This window comes from Gavia stellata, chromosome 25 (genome assembly GCF_030936135.1).
Source record: "Gavia stellata isolate bGavSte3 chromosome 25, bGavSte3.hap2, whole genome shotgun sequence".
NCBI lineage: Eukaryota > Metazoa > Chordata > Aves > Gaviiformes > Gaviidae > Gavia > Gavia stellata.
This window is the reverse complement of record NC_082618.1, coordinates 6,438,387-6,463,823: the sequence shown is the minus strand read 5'-3', so window position 1 is coordinate 6,463,823 and position 25,437 is coordinate 6,438,387. Positions and strand designations below refer to the sequence as shown.

Sequence of the window (25,437 nt, the reverse complement as noted above, 5' to 3'; positions counted from 1 at the left end):
CTCCTACCTCTGTAGCATTTGTGCTTTAAACACGTGGGGAAGAACCGGCAACAGATAAATTCCCTTCCTTCAACACTTCCCCCCACCCTCAGTGTGGGGAAGGCATGGTCCACAGTATCTTCACACTTTCACCATCACCCTACTATGACTCACTGTGATCTGGGTTTTTAAAGCCCTGTGCCTTACCACAGGAAGATCTGTATAGACAGAAGGATCAGAGGCTTGGACACTGCTCTGGACTTGGTCTTAAATACCTGCTCCATTACAGACCACAGGAAGGGACTTAAGCCAAGAATCCACGTAGGCTGATCAGGAGCTACTGAAACTCTCAGCAGATGGCTATGGAACTCTGGTCTGACACCCAAGCAGATAACAAACCTACAGAAGGGCTCTTGAAACATTACAAAACATAGCGAACTCTTCCCCAAACCCCCCCGAAGGAAAAGATCTCTAACCTGCTCTTACGCTCTGGAAAAATCCTGCTGACTATTTTGTCTCCTAAACAAATTGCTGCGCCTGGTCTTTTTATCCCCGGGCTCTCTATTGAAGAAGCTGACCTAGTAACACTTTTCTGCCACCACAAGAGAGCTGTGAGAACACATGCACTACATGACTGCAACGTCCCCTGCAGGCACCATGGATGAATTTGAGACAGCACTATCCAAATGTGTCCAGCTAGACTGGACTCCTCTTTGCCACGGGCAACACAAACCAACTTCATTGTGATTCTTCAGCCATTTCTACTCCTCACCTTACAGGGAGTTGCACATACAGATAAGTCGAAAAAAATGCAAAGAGGCCTGGAAGTAATGGAACAGAAACTGGAGCTTTCACTATTCTATTTAACCGCGTAACTGTTTAAAGACAGGTCATGTTCAGAAATTAATGCGTTGGGCACCCTCCCCCTCCCCTCTTTCACTTTGCACAATTTCTGTACAGTTTCTTCAGACAGAAGGATGTACAGTCTCTCCATGCGTTGTGCTGTTCCACACAGCCATGTGAGCCCATACAGCAAACACCGTGACGTAAAGCCTCTCCCTGCATATGATTCAGCCGGGATGTAAACCTGGCCCTTACTCTTTTGCCAAATCCTCAGCAGCCTCCTGTCAAAGCCCAGACTATGGACAAAGACATTCATAAGCGATGAACATGTCAAGAGCAGCATTCAAAATGAGGGACTTCAGGAGAGGAAGGAGTCTGGCAACAAAATGGTTCAAAGAGCTTTCTCAGCGTAGACAGCATGATGCCCTGTGCATCTGAGAGCCTGGAACTCTGAAAGGGAACAGGGTCATCTCCCCAGAAAAATTGATCATAAGGGGAGATGTACGAGAAGCCGTGAACTAGCAGCTGGCTATGAATCCAGAGAGAGAGTTGGAGCCTTGTTCTGCACTGATACTGAAGGCAGCACACTGGAAACCCAGCCACAAAAGGTACTTGCTCATTCAGGCTGGGTAGCCAGAGACTGCCTGATGCTAGCCATGTCACTCTGCCCGTGTCCTCTCTGCTACAGAAGCAGCACGCCCTAAACATGCAATCCCACTGTGCCCTCGACTGCATCTTCAACTCAGAAAGGGGATGAATAGAGAAGAACATAGGGAAGACAGCTAGACTAGGTCCCTTCCTACCGGAATTATCCTACGGTCCTCTGACCACAAGGCTCGTCAAAGGCCAGAAAAGCCCCACAGGCACAAGGAAACTGGGATGCACTTCCTGCACTCCCTCAAAGGCCTCCGACAGTGCACAGGGGAAAAAACATGCCGCAGTGGCACACTCCCCCGGCAAAGCAGGACCAGCCCCGTGCTGCGGGGTGGTACGAGGGGAGGGGGGACCGGAGCGGGGCCGGCCCCGGGGACACCCCGCCCCGCCGGGGCGGGACGAGCCGCCAGCCCCGCTCCGAAGCGTGTAAAAGCGGGGCGGCGGGGCCGGGGAGCAGCGAGCGACCAGCCGGGGCTGCGCTGCGGAGCAGGTGAGCTGGGGCGGGCAGCGGGCACCCCGACTCTGCCACCGACTCTGCCACCTCACCCCGTCTCGTCTCGCTGTTCCACAGGTTGCACCAGTTGCCGGGATCGCTGCGCACACGAGCAAAACGTCGTCCGAAATGGCAGCCGAGGTGAGGGTGAACTTTGCTTCTCTGGGGGGGTGGTCTCTGGCTGCTCTGGCAGACGCAAGCTCTACTGAGTTAAGATTTTAACTCCCTGCCATTTCCTTCAGGTTCTTTGCTCTAGCTGGGAGAGACTAATAACCGATGCGGTTCATTGCTGCTGACTTGCATTTAGGCAGGAGGGACTCTACAGCAGCTTGTGTAAACGCTTCCCTGTATAAAAGCTGCATTTTTAGTTTCTGTATGTGGTAGACGTGACTACTCGTCTCAGCGAGTCAGGGTTTCTGCCTTCCAAATGGCTGCCACAACCCTGGCCTCCTCTGCTCTGGGCTGGGGACAAGTGCCCATCAGCTGTCTGTCTGTACTAGCCACTTCTCTAACCAGAGTCCTGTAGCTAGTTAAAGTTAATCTTTCAGTTTTGATTTCCTGATGGCAAATGTGTCTGTTGCAATGTTTCTGCTGACCCACCTCCTACTTTGGTGGAAACCCATAATACTGAAGATACACCTTGATGCCTAGATATACCTGCTCCCCATTCAAGGGCTTAGCCTCTGGTACTGGCCTTTAATTTTGCATCCCCTGTGCCAGGCTCCTGTGGGCACCAGATGCATGCTGCAGACCTCTAACGGTTCTCTTTTTCAATTCTGATTCCCCCCTTTGCCTTCCCTCAGCTCCCTGACAAAGCTGCCTTCAAGATATCAAAAACCACATGGCTACACTCTTACCTCTGTAGGCTCTCTCCTGCTGTCCTCTCAGGCACCTTGTTTCAGCAGGGATCGGCAGAGATGTGGAGACAGTCACTAGGGAAAAAGTTTCTAAGGTTACTCAACAGTGCTTTGCCTGACTGATAAAGCCCTGCCCAGACTAGCTTGCAACTGTCCCACCAGCTTCTTGCTGTCCACGGTAGTTACAGTGTACGGCATGAGAGGAGACTTGACAGAGGTGTTTAAAAACATCAAGTAGATTAGTAATTATTATCCACGCTGCAATGGCAATTGTGTCTAGGCCCTGCCTTTAAATGTCCTCAAATTTCTTTTTTGTGCCTGCTAGTGCTGGAGAGTTGCTTTTGAAATCTTGCATGAGTTGTAAGGTCTCTGCACGAGTAAAATTCCTATCCATTTCAGTGCCAGTTTGCCAGAGTTAGGGCTTCAGGGGGTGTCCTACCTGGGCAAGCAAAAAGCTTCTCATCAAGTGACATACATGGCTCTTAGCTAGTGAATCCATTCACCTGCAGAATCACTGGTGAAAAAAAGCTTACACACACCCTGCTGTGAGGCACAGCTGGAATTGTGTACCTGTCCTTGGTCACCCAGTGAAGTAGTTATGTAGATGACACATTCGGGTGAGTGAGGTTGCTATCTGAATCTTGGTTTGGGTGGAAAAACAACTTTAGTTCCTCTTTAAACCTCTCTAAATTGCTTCTTCCTCTCTCAGGGAGATAAACTTTGGGGAGGAAGATTAAGTGGAAGCAGAGATGCCATCATGGAGATGCTCAACGCTTCCATTACATATGATCGGAGGCTGTCTGAAGTTGATATCCAGGGGAGCATGGCTTATGCCAAAGCCCTGGAGAAGACTGGGATCCTACCTAAACCTGAGCTGGAGAAGATCCTGAGTGGCCTGGAAAAGGTATTTATTTCCTTCACAAACTGGCATGCCCGTGGGACAAATGGCTGATTCTCTAACAACATCTGTGGTAGCCTCCCTGATTTGCTGTTCTAAAAAGCATCTTTAAATGTCCTCATGTCCTGTGCCTTAGAGCTAGGCATGTGCTGAAGTGCTTTGTGAAAGGGAATGCTGTCCTAAATCATGGACATGACAGGCCCAGGTGTATTGCACTCGGTACACTAGGAGGCATCTGGGCAGGGGACCGATGCTCAAACTGCATCCCGCTAAAGGCACCAAAGCCCGGCAGTAGGATGTGAACCCGCTGACAAGCCCTCAGTGAGAGCCTGAAGCCCTGATGAGCACATTGTCAGCGCTCATTATGGCAGCCCTGGTGCCTCGGGGAGGTGTGCTCAGTGTGACCTGCCCGCCCATCCTCTTCAGACCGAACATTCACCAGGAATTGTTTCAGTATGAATTAGGAATATTCTTTTTCTGCTGGCACTTGGGATCCTTTTGAGTCTGGCTGCCGGAGTTAGTAGGGAGCAATGCATAGCATTGTATAGGGGTGAAGAGAAGTCAGCAGCTAAGCGCTTTTTTAAAATATCCATTGTTGTTGCTCACCCACCATGGACAATGGTGACTCTATATAATGTTTGTATAGGAAAATCTTTGCAGACAATGCTAAAGCAATCACTGACATTTCAGCTCACTGTTTCGTTGCATTGCTTAAATCCTCCTATAGCCATAACACTGCAGGATCATCATGGCTAGAGATGAATCCCACCAAGTGCACTATAGAATATCTGGATATAGCAAGCAGCCAGCCTTGGCCTGAAAGAACAGGAATGCCAGAGCTCGCGTGAGACTTAGCACTTTGATTTCCATTGGGGCGGCAGAAGTTGGTGTTCGCTGGGACGACTACAGCCCCCACGCGCGGCAGGGTAACAGCAGTGGCTGACTGGTGTTTCTGCTGATGTTTGCAGATCTCCGAGGAATGGTCTAAAGGAGTCTTTGTGGTGAAACAAACCGATGAGGACATCCACACTGCCAACGAACGCAGACTAAAGGTTGGGTCCTCTAACCTCTTGTTCCCATTCCTCCGTAGCTAGATTTGCCTGACAGCAAGTGCATGTGCCTCTGTCCCACTGTGAAAGTCCTCCGGACCTTGTGGCACTGAAACCCCAGGTGCACAATCTAGTGTCTCCGAGACCCCTTTTGTAGAGGAGGCACTGTACAAACATAGAACCCAAACTTGCCCTTCCCCAGAAGAGATCCCGTGGCTACTCACCGGGTCCTACAGCCAAGTCCCTTCCAGGCAGGGGGGAGGTCTGCTCACGCGGAGTCTCCTGCTTAGAATACAGAGACACGGATAGAAATCCTCCTCTCGTCCTCAGGAGCTGATCGGAGACATAGCTGGAAAAATGCACACTGGAAGAAGCAGGAATGATCAGGTACGTACAGAATCTTTTTTTTTTTTCCACTCTGTGCTCCTCCCCCACCTCACTTCAGGAGACCTCAGACCAGAATGGCCCTTGGCTCTCTTCCTGCAGAGCAAGATATAGTGACAATATCGCATCAAAATGACCAAATGGTGAGAGGAAGATGCACCTTCCTATCACACAGAACAAGGAGGGCTTTACTTGGCGGTAAAAGCTGCCAGTCACTAAGTACGTGACATTCTGCTTTGACTGACTGTGGCTGGTCTCATCCAGGTTGTGACTGACTTGAGGATGTTCATGAGGAATTCCCTCTCTGTCATCTCGACTCACCTCCTGCAGCTCATTAAGACCCTGATGGAACGTGCTGCCACGTAAGTCCTTTTCCAAATCCATGGCCTTGGCTTTGCAGGGGCAGGAGACTTCAAGGCTTGCTCTTTGACTGACCCCAGTCAGGGCAGCAGCAGGGTCTTCTGCAGAGGACATTACAGCCAGGCAGTGTGTGATAGCACAGGGAAAGACAACGGACCCTCCTTCTCCACAGTTCACATCACAGAGACCTTCCTCTTCCCCCAGTGTATCCTGGCAAAGGAGTTGAGGTGGGAGGTCCACACAAGACTTCAGACGGTGCCAAATCCATCTGAAGGAGTGGGGAACTTGAACATGCTTCAAGTTGCTACGCAGGAGAAAAGCTCAGCTGTGTTAGCTCCCTGTCTAACTCTCCTCCTCACACACCACACGCCCAAATGGTGGCAGACTGCGGAATCTTTGCCTGCCACAGAGGGATTACTGGACCAGGCAATTTTCCAGGGAGGCCCAGGGCAGACACACCACGCTGGGAGATGGGGAGATCTAAACGCAGTGTGCTCAGGTAGCAGGTGACAGGGAGAGGAAGACATAGACCAAATTCAGCACAACACAGGCTAAAGATGGTCTCTTCGGGACCTTGCCAGCAAACCCTGGCAAGTACCTGCCACTGCCTTCTATCCTGGCAGCTGCTGCTCACCTCTTTCTCTCCTTTCACATGCAGAGAAATTGATGTCATCTTGCCTGGCTACACCCACCTGCAGAAAGCTCAGCCCATCAGATGGAGCCAGTTCTTGCTCAGGTAACCACCTTTCACACTTGGCTGGAGGAAGCCTTCTCCACCCTTGGGGCTCTGCTCAGCTGGAGACTAGAAGTGCATTGTCCTCCAAGGGGGCAGCCCGGGGTGGTGACAAACCAGAGCTAACCTAGCAAACTGGAACAGGCGCTCCCCGTGTTCCTGTGTGGCTCTCACCAACCCGGGGACCCAGGCATTGAGTGGGCAGTGGAGGCTGACTCCCTCTATGCTCCATCCTTTGGACAGTTACACCTCAGCTAACGGGGTAACACGGAGAAGCTTGTATGGTTGCAAGCTGTTCCACTTCCAAGGGCCTTAGTACCTAGGCTCCACTTCAAGCCTCTTCTGTTCCGGAGGGGATCCCTGGCTGCAGACGTGGCAGCATACTGCTGGGGAAGGAAAGTGACATTTTCTGACTTCACGTGCTTCATCTCTCTTGTCCTTTCCTAGCCATGCTGTTGCTCTGACCCGTGATTCTGAGCGCCTGGGAGAGGTGAAGAGGAGGAACAACGTCTTGCCTTTGGGAAGGTAATGTCTGCTGTTTGTGTAATCCCTGGGCCTCGCTTTGCTCTGCAGAGTCTTGAGAGGTGCCTTCCCTGCTTCCTAGAGCTCAGTTTTGGTTGGGGTGTGCAGGGTATCTTGCATGACTTGTGTTTCTTTCTTCCCTGGCAGCGGTGCTCTGGCTGGCAACCCACTGGAAATTGATAGAGAGCTTCTGCGTAGTGGTAAATGTCTCCCTGTGACTGAGTGGCACAGGACTACTTGTAATATCTAGGAGGGAGGGAAGCATTGACAGATGGCTCCCAATGGCACCGGGATGCACTGTCCTGGAGCCAAAGCCTTTCTTTCATAAGGCTTTTTACTGCGATGAGACAGCAGATGCCTGTGAGGTGGGAGCATAGACAGAACCACCTCTGCTGCACACTGGCTGCATGGGGCTGATAACAAAATCCCACTCAGCATGTTTGTGTTCCTGGGACTGCTCAAGGGCTCATGGTCACCTGCACACTGGGGCAATCTCCTGCATTCAAGCTCCAGGCCTGCCAAGCCTGACCTTCTCTGTCCATCACCTTCCTTACAGAGCTGGGCTTTGCTTCCATCAGCCTGAACAGCATGGATGCCGTGAGCGAGAGAGACTTTGTGGGTAAGCACAACCCAATTACATCTTCCCAGCACTATTTTAGAAGCAGGCTTCTGAGACCTTCCCAGTTAACCTCCTTTAACAAGGGGACTCAAGTCCCTCACTAGGAAGTAACTCCAAAGGGGACTCAAATCCCTCACTAGGAAGTAACTCCAAAGGTCCAGTCAGGGCTCCCTGGTTGTCAAGCAAACAAGCACCCTTTTCACCTCCTGATTTCCTGCCTTCTCTGCAGTGGAATTCTTCTCTTTTGCCACCCTGCTGATGATCCACCTTAGCAAGATGGCTGAAGATCTCATCATCTACAGTACCAGCGAGTTTGGCTTTCTAACCCTCTCTGATACCTACTGGTAGGTCTCTGCTCTCTGGGGAGTAATTCTCCTCAGCTATCCTCACCTGAGAGAATGAGACAGTGGTGGGGATCTCCCAGCTGCACAAGGCTGACACAGCATTAAAAGGCTGGCAGAAAGGCAGCCTTAGGGTGAATATCCTTCAGTAATGACCACTTTTTTTCTGATTCTGGTAACCCAACAAGTCTGCATTCAGCAGACACTCCTCCCCAGCAACTGCTGGCAGAAAGAACTTCCTCCCCTGCTGGAATGCCTGCCAAAGCCCTTCCTTGGCTGGCCGGGTTTGCAATCCCAAGAGATTTCCTTCTCTCAGGCCGGCACAACCACAGCCCTCCCTCTCTGAGGTCACAGCAACACTTAGGCTGGCCTGCTGATACCACCTATGGCGCGGCTTGGGGGAAAGCCTCCTTTTTGCTTCCTCTTGGAGAGGTGGGACTGCCTGGTAGCTCCAGACAAGACTGCAAAAACAAAGGCTTTGCTGTGGGCAACAGGAGAAACTCAGCACACTCAGTTCACTGCTTTCCTACACCCTAGAAAGGTGTCTGGGGAAGGGGGACCTGTGTGTCGCTTTTGGAGGGCTGGGCCAGTACGCTGCATGACCTGTCTGAGCCTGTGTCTGTAGGGACTGGGGTCTTGCTCACCATTACACAGCACACACCTTTTCTTTCAGCACTGGCTGCAGCCTGATGCCTCAGAAGAAGAACCCCGACAGTCTGGAACTGATCCGCAGCAAAGCTGGACGAGTGTTCGGACGGGTGAGCCTGCTAAAGAAAGAAGCGGGATGGGGAAACTGCTCATACCGGGGCTGAAGAATGTTCCTTCTTCTTGCCTCCCTGTAGAGAAATGGGCCAGCCTAGGCTCTGAGCCTCTGCTGGGGCAATGTGCTTCTCTTCCTAGAACTAACCGCCTCACCTGTTTCTCTCTGCAGTTGGCTGCTATTCTCATGGTTCTCAAAGGACTTCCCAGCACCTACAACAAGGATCTGCAGGTAAGACAGATGTTACTTTTCACACCACCTCTCTGAGCAGACACAGCTGTCTTCTGCTCGCGAGCAGTCTTGCCACTACATGTCCCTGCACAGACCCTGCTTGTGTGCAGGATGCTGAGAAAGGGGCTGAGGCACGGCGTGCTGCAGCTGACACCCCGGCCCCCAGCAGGAGCCCCTGGGGTGACATGCCTGCTCTGCTGGCGGGGCTGCTCAGGCTGTTGGGCTTTGGGCTGCACCAGGTTGACTTACAGCAATTTCCATCCCTGTTGTAACACAGGAGGACAAGGAGGCCGTCTTTGATGTTGTGGACACCCTGAACATTGTGCTCCAGGTTGCCACTGGAGTGATTTCTACCCTCCAGGTAAGGCTTCAGACTCTCACTATTGAACATGGCTGGGGTGCACATTCTGTGACTAACCCAGGTAAGAGAGCTCTAGACCGGTCCTAAGATGAAGGCTCTTAGTACCTCACCCATACGGCTCACTATGGCTCCCAATGTCAGCTAACGTGTCCCCAAGGAGGAGCTGATGATAATGTCTCCCTCTGACCATCCTTTCTGCAGATCAACAAGGAGAACATGGAGAAGGATCTGAGCCCTGAGATGCTGTCATCTGATCTGGCTCTCTACTTGGTTCGTAAAGGAGTAAGTATCAGAGGGAGACTTGGAGCTGTGATTTCTTTGGATGCAGAATGCTGCTCAGCGAGGGCCTGAGATGAGGCCTCTGTTCTGTCCCCAGGTGATGAGCAGTCTGGGTCAACAAACCTGGACTGAGATTGCATTGCCCTAAGTGAAAACAAGCCAACCAAAAAAGACATCACATCCATTTTTTCCTTTGAGGCTGTACCCCAGTTGCCTGGCACTGACTATGGTCTCTGCTTCTCACTGCAGATGCCATTCAGACAAGCCCACATTGCCTCTGGGAAGGTCGTCCACCTTGCCGAGTCTAAAGGCACGACCATCAACAATCTCAGCCTGGATGACATGAAGACCATCAGGTTCGTTATCACTATTATTTTGCCATCTCTCTCCTCAGCAGGCAGGTATCAGCCTCCCTCTGTATGGGCCTCCTTATGGTGCCCTTCCCCGGAAGGCCGGGGCCAGACAGCACCCCAAAATCCTCCTGGCCTGAATATCAATGCTGCTGCTGCTACTGCTGAAAACACTGAAAGGGGACAACATGACTACCATTCAGCCCCAGCAGGGCATGGACAGCACCTATTGGGAGGGACTGGAAGAAACTCTTGCCCTGACCTGGAGGCACCAGCCCTCCAGAAGAGTTTGGCTCCAAACTTCCTCACTCTCCCCTCGGAGCTGACTCTTTGGTCTGCCACAAGCAGCTACTGCCAGGCACTACAAGTGCAAAAGCAGGGCTGCAGGAGGCCTTTCCCCTTGGAAAAAGGCTCCGTCTCCACTCCTTCCCCCTCTCTGCTGGCAGTCAACATGGAAAGCCAGCAAAGAGCACCCAGCGCTCTCCACTGACACCTCTTCTCTTTGTCTCCCCAGCCCCCTGTTTGGCAACGACGTCTCCCAGGTCTTCAACATTGTCAACAGCGTGGAGCAGTACAGGGCCATGGGCGGTACCGCCAAGAACAGCGTGAATGCCCAGATCGAGCAGCTGAGGGAGCTGCTGAAGAAGCTGAAGGAACAAGCTTAGAGTGTGGGGAGATATCCCATGGATGCAGTGTTGTGCCTATCACATTAATCTGGAGTTAATAAACACTGGGGTGTATGTAGTTCACTGAAACTCCTGTCTTGCGTCTTTCTTCTTAGGGGCAAGATTGGGCTGGGCTTCCTCAGCCCTCGTGTGGCTTGGGGAAATGTTCACTGGTGTGAAAGAACGGGGACTGTCCCCTCCCTGGCAGTGGAGCTGGGTTATGGGGTGTTCAAGCTCCCGGGGGCTGGTAGGCAGAGAGTAGTAGGAGTGTCTGTGTACACGAGGGACCTGAAAATGTGTCTCTTGGAGGGGAGGGAGGTGGACTAGGGATGCGGTCGTCCCTTTGTGCTCGGCACCGGTCAGACCGCACCTCGCATACTGCGTTCAGTTTTGGGCCCCTCACTACAAGAAAGACATTGAGGTGCTGGAGCGTGTCTAAAGAAGAGCAACGAAGCTGGTGAAGGGTCTAGAGAACAAGTCTTATGAGGAGCAGCTGAGGGAACTGGGGTCATTTAGTCTGCAGAAAAGGAGGCTCAGGGGAGACCTTAGCGCTCTCTGCAACTACCTGAAAGGGGGTTGTGGCGAGGTGGGTGCCGGTCTCCTCTCCCAGGTAACAAGTGTTAGGACGAGAGGAAATGGCCTCAAGTTGCGCCAGGGGAGGTTTAGACTGGGTATTAGGGAAAATGTCTTCACTGGAAGGGTTGTCAAGCCCTGGAACAGGCTGCCCAGGGAAGCGGTCAAGTCACCATCCCTGGAGCTATTTACAAGACGCGTAGATGTGGCGCTTAGGGACATGGTTTAGTGGTGGACTTGGCAGCGTTAGGTTAATGGTTGGACTCAATGACCTTAAGGCTCTTTTCCAACCTAAACGATTCTATGCAGCACAAGGCTGGATCCAGCAGTGCCAGAGCAGGCTACACAATGTGCTGAGGGAGGCTTGTGGGTGTGCACAAAGTGCACCTGCTACCACATCTGCAACACATGCCACACCTCCAGCTATCACAGCCCTCCTCATAGCAGCATGCTTGCCTGCCTGCCTTCTGGCAGGGGGGGATGAAGTGGCCAGAAGTCTCCTCACCGCCTGGCACCAAAACTTGCATCGTCTTAGGCAGGACTGGGCCAGCAGGTCAACCCACAGGTCATTCCAGCCCATCACAAAACCACCTTTGCTCTGGTTTCCTCCAAAGCACAGGGTTTGCACACTCCCACGTCAAGCTTTTTCCTCTGCGTGACCCAGGCCAAGCTAGCTGGGGCACAATACTTGAAAAGAGACTGGCACGACTGGCTGCCTCTTACAAATCTTCTACTCTCTTCCTTCTGTCCTTACAAAAATATAATCAGAACAAAGACCAGGAAAAGCCTTACTTGGGGAAGGAGAATGCAGCAACCTTGTGTCGTTCATAGCGTGAAAACAGTTGATAAAACAAACATTTGAAACATTATTCTCCACTATTGTTCTGCAGCGATTTCTGGACGGAATATGCCTGCTACCTGATTCAAAAGGTAGAGAAAGAACAGCTGGCTACACGGAAGGTGGGACAATTTTCATTAAACACTAAACCAGCTCGAACCTGGCACCCACTGCACCATAGCGCTAGTTTTGTCACAGACAATCTCTTTTCTGCCACAGCATTTTAAAGCTGCCGTTTTGCTCAGCACCCTGCCCTCCCTGCTGATGCAGCAACACGTTATTGACTCCGTACTGCAAGACCCTGTAACACGCATAGGAAACGGCAGTAACGCAAGCATTGCCTCACCTTGTTTAGGTTAAGGGCTGCAGCACAGACAGTACAAACTGCCATGAGCTAAATCTCCTGCCATCAACAAAGTCCCCCAGGAGACACAAAGTGCTTCCCTCCTACCTCTGTAGCATTTGTGCTTTAAACACGTGGGGAAGAACCGGCAACAGATAAATTCCCTTCCTTCAACACTTCCCCCCAGCCTCAGTCTCCCCTTATTCTGGCCCTAAGCCTGATCCAGTCTCCTGGCATTTAAAGAACAGCACATTTCAACCGCCACTCCATAAACCTCCTTTGTGTTTGCTCTGTTACTTCCTGCTGTGTTTCTCTTTTGGCACTTGGGTCTCACTCTCCAGGTAGGTTAGCTGTGGCCAGGAAATCACGTATGCACTCTCAGCGGATAGGGGAAAGGAGCAATAGAGGGACGGGACACCAATACCCAACACCTACAGAGTCAAAAGAAGGGATATCTCCTCACCTCCACCTCACAGTTCGTTCTTTTTGCCTCCCATAAGCTTTCTCCATCTGTGCCACTCCCCTCTTTTTCCCTATTTGTATCTTCTAGCTCCTGCTCAGTACCTTCAGAGGCCTCAGCTGAATAGATTTTCTCTTGCTCCCAGCAGCAAAGGTCCGGCATTGCTCCTCGTGGCCAGTGCTGAGTGACACACGGCCCTGCCAAACTGAAAGCCAAAGGGAGGTCTTAGCACACTATCACATCTCGCTTTCCTACCTAAATGAGGAGTTCATAGTACCTGGTACTTCCCACCCATCCACCCGTTTCTTAAAATTGTGACATAACCTAGATTGGGAGGGACCCGTGGCGGTCTCTGCAGCTCCACAGACATTACAGGAGTGCGTGGTCCGCAGTATCTTCACACTTTCACCATCACCCTACTATGACTCACTGTGATCTGGGTTTTTAAAGCCCTGTGCCTTACCACAGGAAGATCTGTATAGACAGAAGGATCAGAGGCTTGGACACTGCTCTGGACTTGGTCTTAAATACCTGCTCCATTACAGACCACAGGAAGGGACTTAAGCCAAGAATCCACGTAGGCTGAGCAGGAGCTACTGAAACTCTCAGCAGATGGCTATGGAACTCTGGTCTGACACCCAAGCAGATAACAAACCTACAGAAGGGCTCTTGAAACATTACAAAACATAGCGAACTCTTCCCCAAACCCCCCCGAAGGAAAAGATCTCTAACCTGCTCTTACGCTCTGGAAAAATCCTGCTGACTATTTTGTCTCCTAAACAAATTGCTGTGCCTGGTCTTTTTATCCCCGGGCTCTCTATTGAAGAAGCTGACCTAGTAACACTTTTCTGCCACCACAAGAGAGCTGTGAGAACACATGCACTGCAGGACTGCAACGTCCCCTGCAGGCACCATGGATGAATTTGAGACAGCACTATCCAAACGTGTCCAGCTAGACTGGACTCCTCTTTGCCACGGGCAACACAAACCAACTTCATTGTGATTCTTCAGCCATTTCTACTCCTCACCTTACAGGGAGTTGCACATATAGATAAGTCGAAAAAAATGCAAAGAGGCCTGGAAGTAATGGAACAGAAACTGGAGCTTTCACTATTCTATTTAACCGCGTAACTGTTTAAAGACAGGTCACGTTCAGAAATCAAAGCTGTCATGTATCACACATACACAGGGTTAATGATGTGAAAACACAACTAGCAAAACAGATCGAGGGGAACTCTGACAGTGCCGCAGAGATCCCATTTTGCCGTTTCTGGCCCCGCGGGTCACAAATGGTCTCTGAGGAAGAGGTGCCAGGACCAGCGGGGCTGTAGCGCCTTGGGCACCCTCCCCCTCCCCTCTTTCACTTTGCACAATTTCTGTACAGTTTCTTCAGACAGAAGGATGTACAGTCTCTCCATGCGTTGTGCTGTTCCACACAGCCATGTGAGCCCATACAGCAAACACCGTGACGTAAAGCCTCTCCCTGCATATGATTCAGCCGGGATGTAAACCTGGCCCTTACTCTTTTGCCAAATCCTCAGCAGCCTCCTGTCAAAGCCCAGACTATGGACAAAGACATTCATAAGCGATGAACATGTCAAGAGCAGCATTCAAAATGAGGGACTTCAGGAGAGGAAGGAGTCTGGCAACAAAATGGTTCAAAGAGCTTTCTCAGCGTAGACAGCATGATGCCCTGTGCATCTGAGAGCCTGGAACTCTGAAAGGGAACAGGGTCATCTCCCCAGAAAAATTGATCATAAGGGGAGATGTACGAGAAGCCGTGAACTAGCAGCTGGCTATGAATCCAGAGAGAGAGTTGGAGCCTTGTTCTGCACTGATACTGAAGGCAGCACACTGGAAACCCAGCCACAAAAGGTACTTGCTCATTCAGGCTGGGTAGCCAGAGACTGCCTGATGCTAGCCATGTCACTCTGCCCGTGTCCTCTCTGCTACAGAAGCAGCACGCCCTAAACATGCAATCCCACTGTGCCCTCGACTGCATCTTCAACTCAGAAAGGGGATGAATAGAGAAGAACATAGGGAAGACAGCTAGACTAGGTCCCTTCCTACCGGAATTATCCTACGGTCCTCTGACCACAAGGCTCGTCAAAGGCCAGAAAAGCCCCACAGGCACAAGGAAACTGGGATGCACTTCCTGCACTCCCTCAAAGGCCTCCGACAGTGCACAGGGGAAAAAACATGCCGCAGTGGCACACTCCCCCGGCAAAGCAGGACCAGCCCCGTGCTGCGGGGTGGTACGAGGGGAGGGGGGACCGGAGCGGGGCCGGCCCCGGGGACACCCCGCCCCGCCGGGGCGGGACGAGCCGCCAGCCCCGCTCCGAAGCGTGTAAAAGCGGGGCGGCGGGGCCGGGGAGCAGCGAGCGACCAGCCGGGGCTGCGCTGCGGAGCAGGTGAGCTGGGGCGGGCAGCGGGCACCCCGACTCTGCCACCGACTCTGCCACCTCACCCCGTCTCGTCTCGCTGTTCCACAGGTTGCACCAGTTGCCGGGATCGCTGCGCACACGAGCAAAACGTCGTCCGAAATGGCAGCCGAGGTGAGGGTGAACTTTGCTTCTCTGGGGGGGTGGTCTCTGGCTGCTCTGGCAGACGCAAGCTCTACTGAGTTAAGATTTTAACTCCCTGCCATTTCCTTCAGGTTCTTTGCTCTAGCTGGGAGAGACTAATAACCGATGCGGTTCATTGCTGCTGACTTGCATTTAGGCAGGAGGGACTCTACAGCAGCTTGTGTAAACGCTTCCCTGTATAAAAGCTGCATTTTTAGTTTCTGTATGTGGTAGACGTGACTACTCGTCTCAGCGAGTCAGGGTTTCTGCCTTCCAAATGGCTGCCACAACCCTGGCCTCCTCTGCTCTGGGCTGGGGACAAGTGCCCATCAGCTGTCTGTCTGTACTAGCCACTTCTCTAACCAGAGTCCTGTAGCTAGTTAAAGTTAATCTTTCAGTTTTGATTTCCTGATGGCAAATGTGTCTGTTGCAATGTTTCTGCTGACCCACCTCCTACTTTGGTGGAAACCCATAATACTGAAGATACACCTTGATGCCTAGATATACCTGCTCCCCATTCAAGGGCTTAGCCTCTGGTACTGGCCTTTAATTTTGCATCCCCTGTGCCAGGCTCCTGTGGGCACCAGATGCATGCTGCGGACCTCTAACGGTTCTCTTTTTCAATTCTGATTCCCCCCTTTGCCTTCCCTCAGCTCCCTGACAAAGCTGCCTTCAAGATATCAAAAACCACATGGCTACACTCTTACCTCTGTAGGCTCTCTCCTGCTGTCCTCTCAGGCACCTTGTTTCAGCAGGGATCGGCAGAGATGTGGAGACAGTCACTAGGGAAAAAGTTTCTAAGGTTACTCAACAGTGCTTTGCCTGACTGATAAAGCCCTGCCCAGACTAGCTTGCAACTGTCCCACCAGCTTCTTGCTGTCCACGGTAGTTACAGTGTACGGCATGAGAGGAGACTTGACAGAGGTGTTTAAAAACATCAAGTAGATTAGTAATTATTATCCACGCTGCAATGGCAATTGTGTCTAGGCCCTGCCTTTAAATGTCCTCAAATTTCTTTTTTGTGCCTGCTAGTGCTGGAGAGTTGCTTTTGAAATCTTGCATGAGTTGTAAGGTCTCTGCACGAGTAAAATTCCTATCCATTTCAGTGCCAGTTTGCCAGAGTTAGGGCTTCAGGGGGTGTCCTACCTGGGCAAGCAAAAAGCTTCTCATCAAGTGACATACATGGCTCTTAGCTAGTGAATCCATTCACCTGCGGAATCACTGGTGAAAAAAAGCTTACACACACCCTGCTGTGAGGCACAGCTGGAATTGTGTACCTGTCCTTGGTCACCCAGTGAAGTAGTTATGTAGATGACACATTCGGGTGAGTGAGGTTGCTATCTGAATCTTGGTTTGGGTGGAAAAACAACTTTAGTTCCTCTTTAAACCTCTCTAAATTGCTTCTTCCTCTCTCAGGGAGATAAACTTTGGGGAGGAAGATTCACTGGAAGCAGAAATCCCATCATGGAGATGCTCAACGCTTCCATTACATATGATCGGAGGCTGTCTGAAGTTGATATCCAGGGGAGCAAGGCTTATGCCAAAGCCTTAGAGAAGGCTGGGATCCTATCTAAACCTGAGCTGGAGAAGATCCTGAGTGGCCTGGAAAAGGTATTTATTTCCTTCACAAACTGGCATGCCCGTGGGACAAATGGCTGATTCTCTAACAACATCTGTGGTAGCCTCCCTGATTTGCTGTTCTAAAAAGCATCTTTAAATGTCCTCATGTCCTGTGCCTTAGAGCTAGGCATGTGCTGAAGTGCTTTGTGAAAGGGAATGCTGTCCTAAATCATGGACATGACAGGCCCAGGTGTATTGCACTCGGTACACTAGGAGGCATCTGGGCAGGGGACTGATGCTCAAACTGCATCCCGCTAAAGGCACCAAAGCCCGGCAGTAGGATGTGAACCCGCTGACAAGCCCCCAGTGAGAGCCTGAAGCCCTGATGAGCACATTGTCAGCGCTCATTATGGCAGCCCTGGTGCCTCGGGGAGGTGTGCTCAGTGTGACCTGCCCGCCCATCCTCTTCAGACCGAACATTCACCAGGAATTGTTTCAGTATGAATTAGGAATATTCTTTTTCTGCTGGCACTTGGGATCCTTTTGAGTCTGGCTGCCGGAGTTAGTAGGGAGCAATGCATAGCATTGTATAGGGGTGAAGAGAAGTCAGCAGCTAAGCGCTTTTTTAAAATATCCATTGTTGTTGCTCACCCACCATGGACAATGGTGACTCTATACAATGTTTGTATAGGAAAATCTTTGCAGACAATGCTAAAGCAATCACTGACATTTCAGCTCACTGTTTCGTTGCATTGCTTAAACCCTCCTATAGCCATAACACTGCAGGATCATCATGGCTAGAGATGAATCCCACCAAGTGCACTATAGAATATCTGGATATAGCAAGCAGCCAGCCTTGGCCTGAAAGAACAGGAATGCCAGAGCTCGCGTGAGACTTAGCACTTTGATTTCCATTGGGGCGGCAGAAGTTGGTGTTCGCTGGGACGACTACAGCCCCCACGCGCGGCAGGGTAACAGCAGTGGCTGACTGGTGTTTCTGCTGATGTTTGCAGATCTCCGAGGAATGGTCTAAAGGAGTCTTTGTGGTGAAACAAACCGATGAGGACATCCACACTGCCAACGAACGCAGACTAAAGGTTGGGTCCTCTAACCTCTTGTTCCCATTCCTCCGTAGCTAGATTTGCCTGACAGCAAGTGCATGTGCCTCTGTCCCACTGTGAAAGTCCTCCGGACCTTGTGGCACTGAAACCCCAGGTGCACAATCTAGTGTCTCCGAGACCCCTTTTGTAGAGGAGGCACTGTACAAACATAGAACCCAAACTTGCCCTTCCCCAGAAGAGATCCCGTGGCTACTCACCGGGTCCTACAGCCGAGTCCCTTCCAGGCAGGGGGGAGGTCTGCTCACGCGGAGTCTCCTGCTTAGAATACAGAGACACGGATAGAAATCCTCCTCTCGTCCTCAGGAGCTGATCGGAGACGTAGCTGGAAAACTGCACACTGGAAGAAGCAGGAATGATCAGGTACGTACAGAATCTTTTTTTTTTTTCCACTCTGTGCTCCTCCCCCACCTCACTTCAGGAGACCTCAGACCAGAATGGCCCTTGGCTCTCTTCCTGCAGAGCAAGATATAGTGACAATATCGCATCAAAATGACCAAATGGTGAGAGGAAGATGCACCTTCCTATCACACAGAACAAGGAGGGCTTTACTTGGCGGTAAAAGCTGCCAGTCACTAAGTACGTGACATTCTGCTTTGACTGACTGTGGCTGGTCTCATCCAGGTTGTGACTGACTTGAGGATGTTCATGAGGAATTCCCTCTCTGTCATCTCGACTCACCTCCTGCAGCTCATTAAGACCCTGGTGGAACGTGCTGCCACGTAAGTCCTTTTCCAAATCCACGGCCTTGGCTTTGCAGGGGCAGGAGACTTCAAGGCTTGCTCTTTGACTGACCCCAGTCAGGGCAGCAGCAGGGTCTTCTGCAGAGGACGTTACAGCCAGGCAGTGTGTGATAGCACAGGGAAAGACAACGGACCCTCCTTCTCCACAGTTCACGTCACAGAGACCTTCCTCTTCCCCCAGTGTATCCTGGCAAAGGAGTTGAGGTGGGAGGTCCACACAAGACTTCAGACGGTGCCAAATCCATCTGAAGGAGTGGGGAACTTGAACATGCTTCAAGTTGCTACGCAGGAGAAAAGCTCAGCTGTGTTAACTCCCTGTCTAACTCTCCTCCTCACACACCACACGCCCAAATGGTGGCAGACTGCGGAATCTTTGCCTGCCACAGAGGGATTACTGGACCAGGCAATTTTCCAGGGAGGCCCAGGGCAGACACACCACGCTGGGAGATGGGGAGATCTAAACGCAGTGTGCTCAGGTAGCAGGTGACAGGGAGAGGAAGACATAGACCAAATTCAGCACAACACAGGCTAAAGATGGTCTCTTCGGGACCTTGCCAGCAAACCCTGGCAAGTACCTGCCACTGCCTTCTATCCTGGCAGCTGCTGCTCACCTCTTTCTCTCCTTTCACATGCAGAGAAATTGATGTCATCTTGCCTGGCTACACCCACCTGCAGAAAGCTCAGCCCATCAGATGGAGCCAGTTCTTGCTCAGGTAACCACCTTTCACACTTGGCTGGAGGAAGCCTTCTCCACCCTTGGGGCCCTGCTCAGCTGGAACCTAGAAGTGCATTGTCCTCCGAGGGGGCAGCCCGGGGTGGTGACAAACCAGAGCTAACCTAGCAAACTGGAACAGGAGCTCCCCGTGTTCCTGTGTGGCTCTCACCAACCCGGGGACCCAGGCATTGAGTGGGCAGTGGAGGCTGACTCCCTGTATGCTCCATCCTTTGGACAGTTACCTCTTTCTCCTTGTGACGTTTTCTGACTTCAGGTGCTTCATCTGTCATGATGGTTTTTTCCTAGCCATGCTGTTGCTCTGACCCGTGATTCTGAGCGCCTGGGAGAGGTGAAGAGGAGGATCAACGTCTTGCCTTTGGGAAGGTAATGTCTGCTGTTTGTGTAATCCCTGGGCCTCGCTTTGCTGTACAAAATGGCTAAGAGGGAGATCCTGAAGCCCTGAACCACTGGGGTTTGTATGCCATATGCACTGCAGAGCTGTGAGGGCACAAGCCTTGCTTCTCTCACTGAAGAGAAGACTCTTCCAAAGAAAAGACACTCACCACAGAGATACTATTCTCCCTTCTCGAAATCAAGAACTGCAAGGCTTTCATCAAGCAAACCTTCCTCTTTGGAAGAGAACTTCTGGTTTAGTTCAGAGTTGGCAGAGCCTCAGACCATACTGTGTGACACCAGGATGAACTGGGAGAGGGAAGCCTTCAGAGACATGTCATCACTGCCTGCTAGATCTCAGTTTTGGTTGGGGTGTGCAGGGTATCATGCATGACTTGTGTTTCTTTCTCCCTTGGCAGTGGTGCTCTGGCTGGCAACCCACTGGAAATTGATAGAGAGCTTCTGCGTAGTGGTAATTATCTCCCTATTACTGAGAGACACAGGTCTACCCATAATAACCGACAGTTGGGGAAGCATTGATACATTGTCCTGATGTTATTTTGGATGTGCTGCAGCACCTTAACATAGGGATGGAGGGTAATAAATACAAAAAACTAATATGATCTGATGCATAGGGACGCAGGTGGGAGGCAGCTGCTAATGACTTAGTAAGCCAGAAGCCTTTTTACTGCGATGAGACAGCAGATGCCTGTGAGGTGGGAGCATAAACAGAACCACCTCTGCTGCACACTGGCTGCCTGGGGCTGATAACAAAATCCCACTCAGCATGTTTGTGTTCCTGGGACTGCTCAAGGGCTCATGGTCACCTGCACACTGGGGCAATCTCCTGCATTCAAGCTCCAGGCCTGCCAAGCCTGACCTTCTCTGTCCATCACCTTCCTTACAGAGCTGGGCTTTGCTTCCATCAGCCTGAACAGCATGGATGCCGTGAGCGAGAGAGACTTTGTGGGTAAGCACAACCCAATCACATCTTCCCAGCACTATTTTAGAAGCAGGCTTCTGAGACCTTCCCAGTTAACCTCCTTTAACAAGGGGACTCAAATCCCTCACTAGGAAGTAACTCCAAAGGTGCAGTCAGGGCTCCCTGGTTGTCAAGCAAACAAGCACCCTTTTCACCTCCTGATTTCCTGCCTTCTCTGCAGTGGAATTCCTCTCTTTTGCCACCTTGCTGATGATCCACCTTAGCAAGATGGCTGAAGATCTCATCATCTACAGTACCAGCGAGTTTGGCTTTCTAACCCTCTCTGATGCTTACAGGTAGGTCTCTGGGCAGAGAGCCTTTCCCTCAGTCTCTTCTCCTCCTCAGCTATCCTCACCTGAGAGAATGAGACAGTGGTTGGGGTCTCCCAGCTGCACAAGGCTGACACAGCATTAAAAGGCTGGCAGAAAGGCAGCCTTAGGGTGAATATCCTTCAGTAATGACCACTTTTTTCTGATTCTGGTAACCCAACAAGTCTGCATTCAGCAGACACTCCTCCCCAGCAACTGCTGGCAGAAAGAACTTCCTCCCCTGCTGGAATGCCTGCCAAAGCCCTTCCTTGGCTGGCCGGGTTTGCAGTCCCAACAGATTTCCTTCTCTCAGGGCAGCACAACCACAGCCCTCCCTCTCTGAGGTCACAGCAACACTTAGGCTGGCCTGCTGATACCACCTATGGCGTGGCTTGGGGGAAAGCCTCCTTTTTGCTGCCTCTTGGAGAGGTGGGACTGCCTGGTAGCTCCAGACAAGACTGCAAAAACAAAGGCTTTGCTGTGGGCAACAGGAGAAACTCAGCACACTCAGTTCACTGCTTTCCTACACCCTAGAAAGGTGTCTGGGGAAGGGGGACCTGTGTGTCGCTTTTGGAGGGCTGGGCCAGTACGCTGCATGACCTGTCTGAGCCTGTGTCTGTAGGGACTGGGGTCTTGCTCACCATTACACTGCACACACCTTTTCTTTCAGCACTGGCAGCAGCCTGATGCCTCAGAAGAAGAACCCCGACAGTCTGGAACTGATCCGCAGCAAAGCTGGACGAGTGTTCGGACGGGTGAGCCTGCTAAAGAAAGAAGCGGGATGGGGAAACTGCTCATACCGGGGCTGAAGAATGTTCCTTCTTCTTGCCTCCCTGTAGAGAAATGGGCCAGCCTAGGCTCTGAGCCTCTGCTGGGGCAATGTGCTTCTCTTCCTAGAACTAACCGCCTCACCTGTTTCTCTCTGCAGTTGGCTGCTATTCTCATGGTTCTCAAAGGACTTCCCAGCACCTACAACAAGGATCTGCAGGTAAAACAGATGTTACTTTTCACACCACCTCTCTGAGCAGACACAGCTGTCTTCTGCTCGCGAGCAGTCTTGCCACTACATGTCCCTGCACAGACCCTGCTTGTGTGCAGGATGCTGAGAAAGGGGCTGAGGCACGGCGTGCTGCAGCTGACACCCCGGCCCCCAGCAGGAGCCCCTGGGGTGACATGCCTGCTCTGCTGGCGGGGCTGCTCAGGCTGTTGGGCTTTGGGCTGCACCAGGTTGACTTACAGCAATTTCCATCCCTGTTGTAACACAGGAGGACAAGGAGGCCGTCTTTGATGTTGTGGACACCCTGAACGCTGTGCTCCAGGTTGCCACTGGAGTGATTTCTACCCTCCAGGTAAGGCTTCAGACTCTCACTATTGAACATGGCTGGAGTGCACATTCTGTGACTAACCCAGGTAAGAGAGCTCTAGACCGGTCCTAAGATGAAGGCTCTTCAGTGGCTCACTCATGCTTCCCATTGTACCCTGCAATGTCAGCTGCCAAGGGGGTCAGAGGGTCTGTTTACAGCTCGGTCCCTTCCAGATGAAGTCCCCTCTCTGTGACCACTAACGTATCCCCAAGGAGGAGCTGATGATAATGTCTCCCTCTGACCATCCTTTCTGCAGATCAAAAAGGTGAACATGGAGAAGGCTCTGTGCCCTGAAATGCTGTCTACTGATCTGGCTCTCTACTTGGTTCGTAAAGGAGTAAGTATCAGAGGGAGACTTGGAGCTGTGATTTCTTTGGATGCAGAATGCTGCTCAGCGAGGGCCTGAGATGAGGCCTCTGTTCTGTCCCTGGGTGATGCTCACTCTAGGGTCACCAAACCTGGACTGAGATTGCATTGCCCCAAGTGAAAACAAGCCAACCAAAAAAGACATCACATCCATTTTTTCCTTTGAGGCTGCACCCCAGTTGCCTGGTCACTGACTATGGTCTCTGCTTCTCACTGCAGATGCCATTCAGACAAGCCCACATTGCCTCTGGGAAGGTCGTCAACCTTGCCGAGTCCAAACGCATGGCCATCAATAAACTCAGCCTGGATGACATGAAGACCATCAGGTTCGTTATCACTATTATTTTGCCATCTCTCTCCTCAGCAGGCAGGTATCAGCCTCCCTCTGTATGGGCCTCCTTATGGTGCCCTTCCCCGGAAGGCCGGGGCCAGACAGCACCCCAAAATCCTCCTGGCCTGAATATCAATGCTGCTACTGCTGAAAACACTGAAAGGGGACAACATCAATACCATTCAGCTCCAGCAAGGCATGGGCAGCACCTATTGGGAGGGACTGGAAGAAACTCTTGCCCTGACCTGGAGGCACCAGCCCTCCAGAAGAGTTTGGCTCCAAACTTCCTCACTCTCCCCTCGGAGCTGACTCTTCGGTCTGCCACAAGCAGCTATTGCCAGGCACTACAAGTGCAAAAGCAGGGCTGCAGGAGGCCTTTCCCCTTGGAAAAAGGCTCCGTCTCCACTCCTTCCCCCTCTCTGCTGGCAGTCAACATGGAAAGCCAGCAAAGAGCACCCAGCGCTCTCCACTGACACCTCTTCTCTTTGTCTCCCCAGCCCCCTGTTTGACAATGACGTCTCCCAGGTCTTCAACATTGTCAACAGCGTGGAGCAGTACAGGGCCATGGGCGGTACCGCCAAGAACAGCGTGAATGCCCAGATCGAGCAGCTGAGGGAGCTGCTGAAGAAGCTGAAGGAACAAGCTTAGAGTGTGGGGAGATATCCCATGGATGCAGTGTTGTGCCTATCATCACATTAATCTGGAGTTAATAAACACTGGGGTGTATGTAGTTCACTGAAACTCCTGTCTTGCGTCTTTCTTCTTAGGGGCAAGATTGGGCTGGGCTTCCTCAGCCCTTGTGTGGCTTGGGGAAATGTTCACTGGTGTATGAACCTGGCAGAGGAGCTGGTTTATGGGGTGTCAAGTTCTAGGGGGCCATAGGTAGACAGCAGCAGGAGTGTTGGTGCATGTGTTGAGGGAGGCTTGTGCGTCTCCACAAAGTGTTGCTTGGTACACTATCCGCAACACATGCGACATCTCCAGCAATCATTGCCCTCCTCCTAGGATTATGTTTCCCTGCTTGCCTTCTGGCCGGAAGAAGAATCTCCTCACCGCCTGGCGCTGGAACTTGCCCAGCAGGTCAACCCACAACTCATCCCAGTCTGTCACAAAACCACCTTTGGCTCTGGTTTACTCCGAAGCACAGAGCTGCATGGTCCCCAGTCCAGCTCTTTCTTCTGCGTGACACATGCCCTGATTTGCCTCCATCCTAGCTGGTGCAGCGTGCTTTAAAAAGAAATCCCTGGCCTTGCACTGCTGTTGCCCCTTACAAAAATCATTACCATCTTCCCTTCTGTCCTTAGAGAAGTAAAATCAGAACAAAGACCAGCAAAGTCTTACTTGAGGAATGACGTGCCAGGAAGTTCCTGAGTCTGCTGCTGCTTACTGCCATGTTTCTCTGGTTTAGTACATTTGTCTAATGTTCCAGCTAAGTTAGCTGTGGTAGGGAAATCAATTATGTACACTTAATTCAGGTGGAGAGGTGACAGCAACAGCCAACACCAACAGACTCAGAAGAAGGGATTATCTCCTCCTCCCCGGCTCATGGTTCTTTTCTTTCCTCACGTAAGCTTTCTTCCTATCTTCTCATTCCTGGTCAGTACCTTCATACGTCTCAGCCAGCTAGACTTTTGCATATTCCCAGCGGCCACTGTTCAGCATCTTGGGGGTCAGTGCTGAATAATGTGTGGCCTTACTGATTGAAAAAAGAAGGTGATTTTAGCAGATTATCACATCCCAATCTCTTGCTTAAATAGATAGTTCATAATCACTGGTAGTCCCCATTTGACCCTCCACCTTTCTGATATTCTTATGTGTCAACAAGCCTTTTGTTGCTCTGCAATAAACTGAGCTGTTGCTTCTGTAATTGAATTGGATACAGCATGACCGACAGCTGCTTATTGCATATGGAAATACATGTTCTCATCCAGGAAACAAACACAGGCTACAAATAAATCTACTGCAAAATTAAAATCAATCTGATGGCATTTCCTTCCTCCCTTGCCCCCGTGATACTTTTCTCCATCCTGCTTTATTCCTAACGAAGTTCTGAGGGACGTGGTTTGAATAGGAAATGTTACCATGCTTCACAGCTGAGTCCAGAGGTGGTTTTCTAATGCAGAGATGACCCTACTGCCTGTCCCCACCATGACGTCTGGTCATCAGGGCTCTTCTTTGCCATTTCCAATAACTTCTTGCCCTCCCACTTCAACAAGTGACTCTGAAAATAAATAAAAGTAAGTAAGTAAGCGAGTTAATAAAGAAATAAAATAAAACCACCCCTTCCCCCCCCGGAAATCCAGCAACCCTGGATACAGCCCAACGCTCGCAAGTGTTTTCACGCCAGGCTACCGACGGCTGTAGCTGGAGCCGCCTGCTCGGGCTCTGCAGCACTCCCTCC

General features: G+C 51.3%; 2 protein-coding genes across 4 annotated transcripts; both read left to right on the top strand.

Annotated features, from left to right (window-relative positions):
• The first annotated feature begins 2,098 nt into the window (after nt 1-2,098).
• On the top strand, nt 2,099-10,378 carry LOC104254030 (argininosuccinate lyase). Of its 2 annotated transcripts, none has more exons than XM_059829072.1 (16): nt 2,099-2,110; nt 3,536-3,730; nt 4,693-4,776; nt 5,104-5,160; nt 5,422-5,519; nt 6,176-6,253; nt 6,698-6,775; nt 6,920-6,972; nt 7,329-7,391; nt 7,621-7,735; nt 8,406-8,490; nt 8,664-8,723; nt 9,001-9,084; nt 9,286-9,366; nt 9,613-9,719; nt 10,228-10,378. In XM_059829072.1, exons 1-16 carry the CDS (start codon nt 2,099-2,101, stop codon nt 10,376-10,378), a joined length of 1,401 nt encoding a protein of 466 aa, XP_059685055.1. The 2 variants fall into 2 exon arrangements, with proteins under 2 accessions (XP_059685055.1, XP_059685054.1); XM_059829071.1 differs by having other exon boundaries at nt 2,099-2,116.
• A 4,757-nt stretch (nt 10,379-15,135) lies between these two features.
• On the top strand, nt 15,136-23,684 carry LOC132319146 (argininosuccinate lyase). Of its 2 annotated transcripts, none has more exons than XM_059829073.1 (16): nt 15,136-15,147; nt 16,573-16,767; nt 17,730-17,813; nt 18,141-18,197; nt 18,459-18,556; nt 19,213-19,290; nt 19,599-19,676; nt 20,105-20,157; nt 20,593-20,655; nt 20,849-20,963; nt 21,646-21,730; nt 21,904-21,963; nt 22,241-22,324; nt 22,596-22,676; nt 22,925-23,031; nt 23,534-23,684. In XM_059829073.1, exons 1-16 carry the CDS (start codon nt 15,136-15,138, stop codon nt 23,682-23,684), a joined length of 1,401 nt encoding a protein of 466 aa, XP_059685056.1. The 2 variants fall into 2 exon arrangements, with proteins under 2 accessions (XP_059685056.1, XP_059685057.1); XM_059829074.1 differs by having other exon boundaries at nt 15,136-15,153.
• Nucleotides 23,685-25,437: the final 1,753 nt, after the last annotated feature.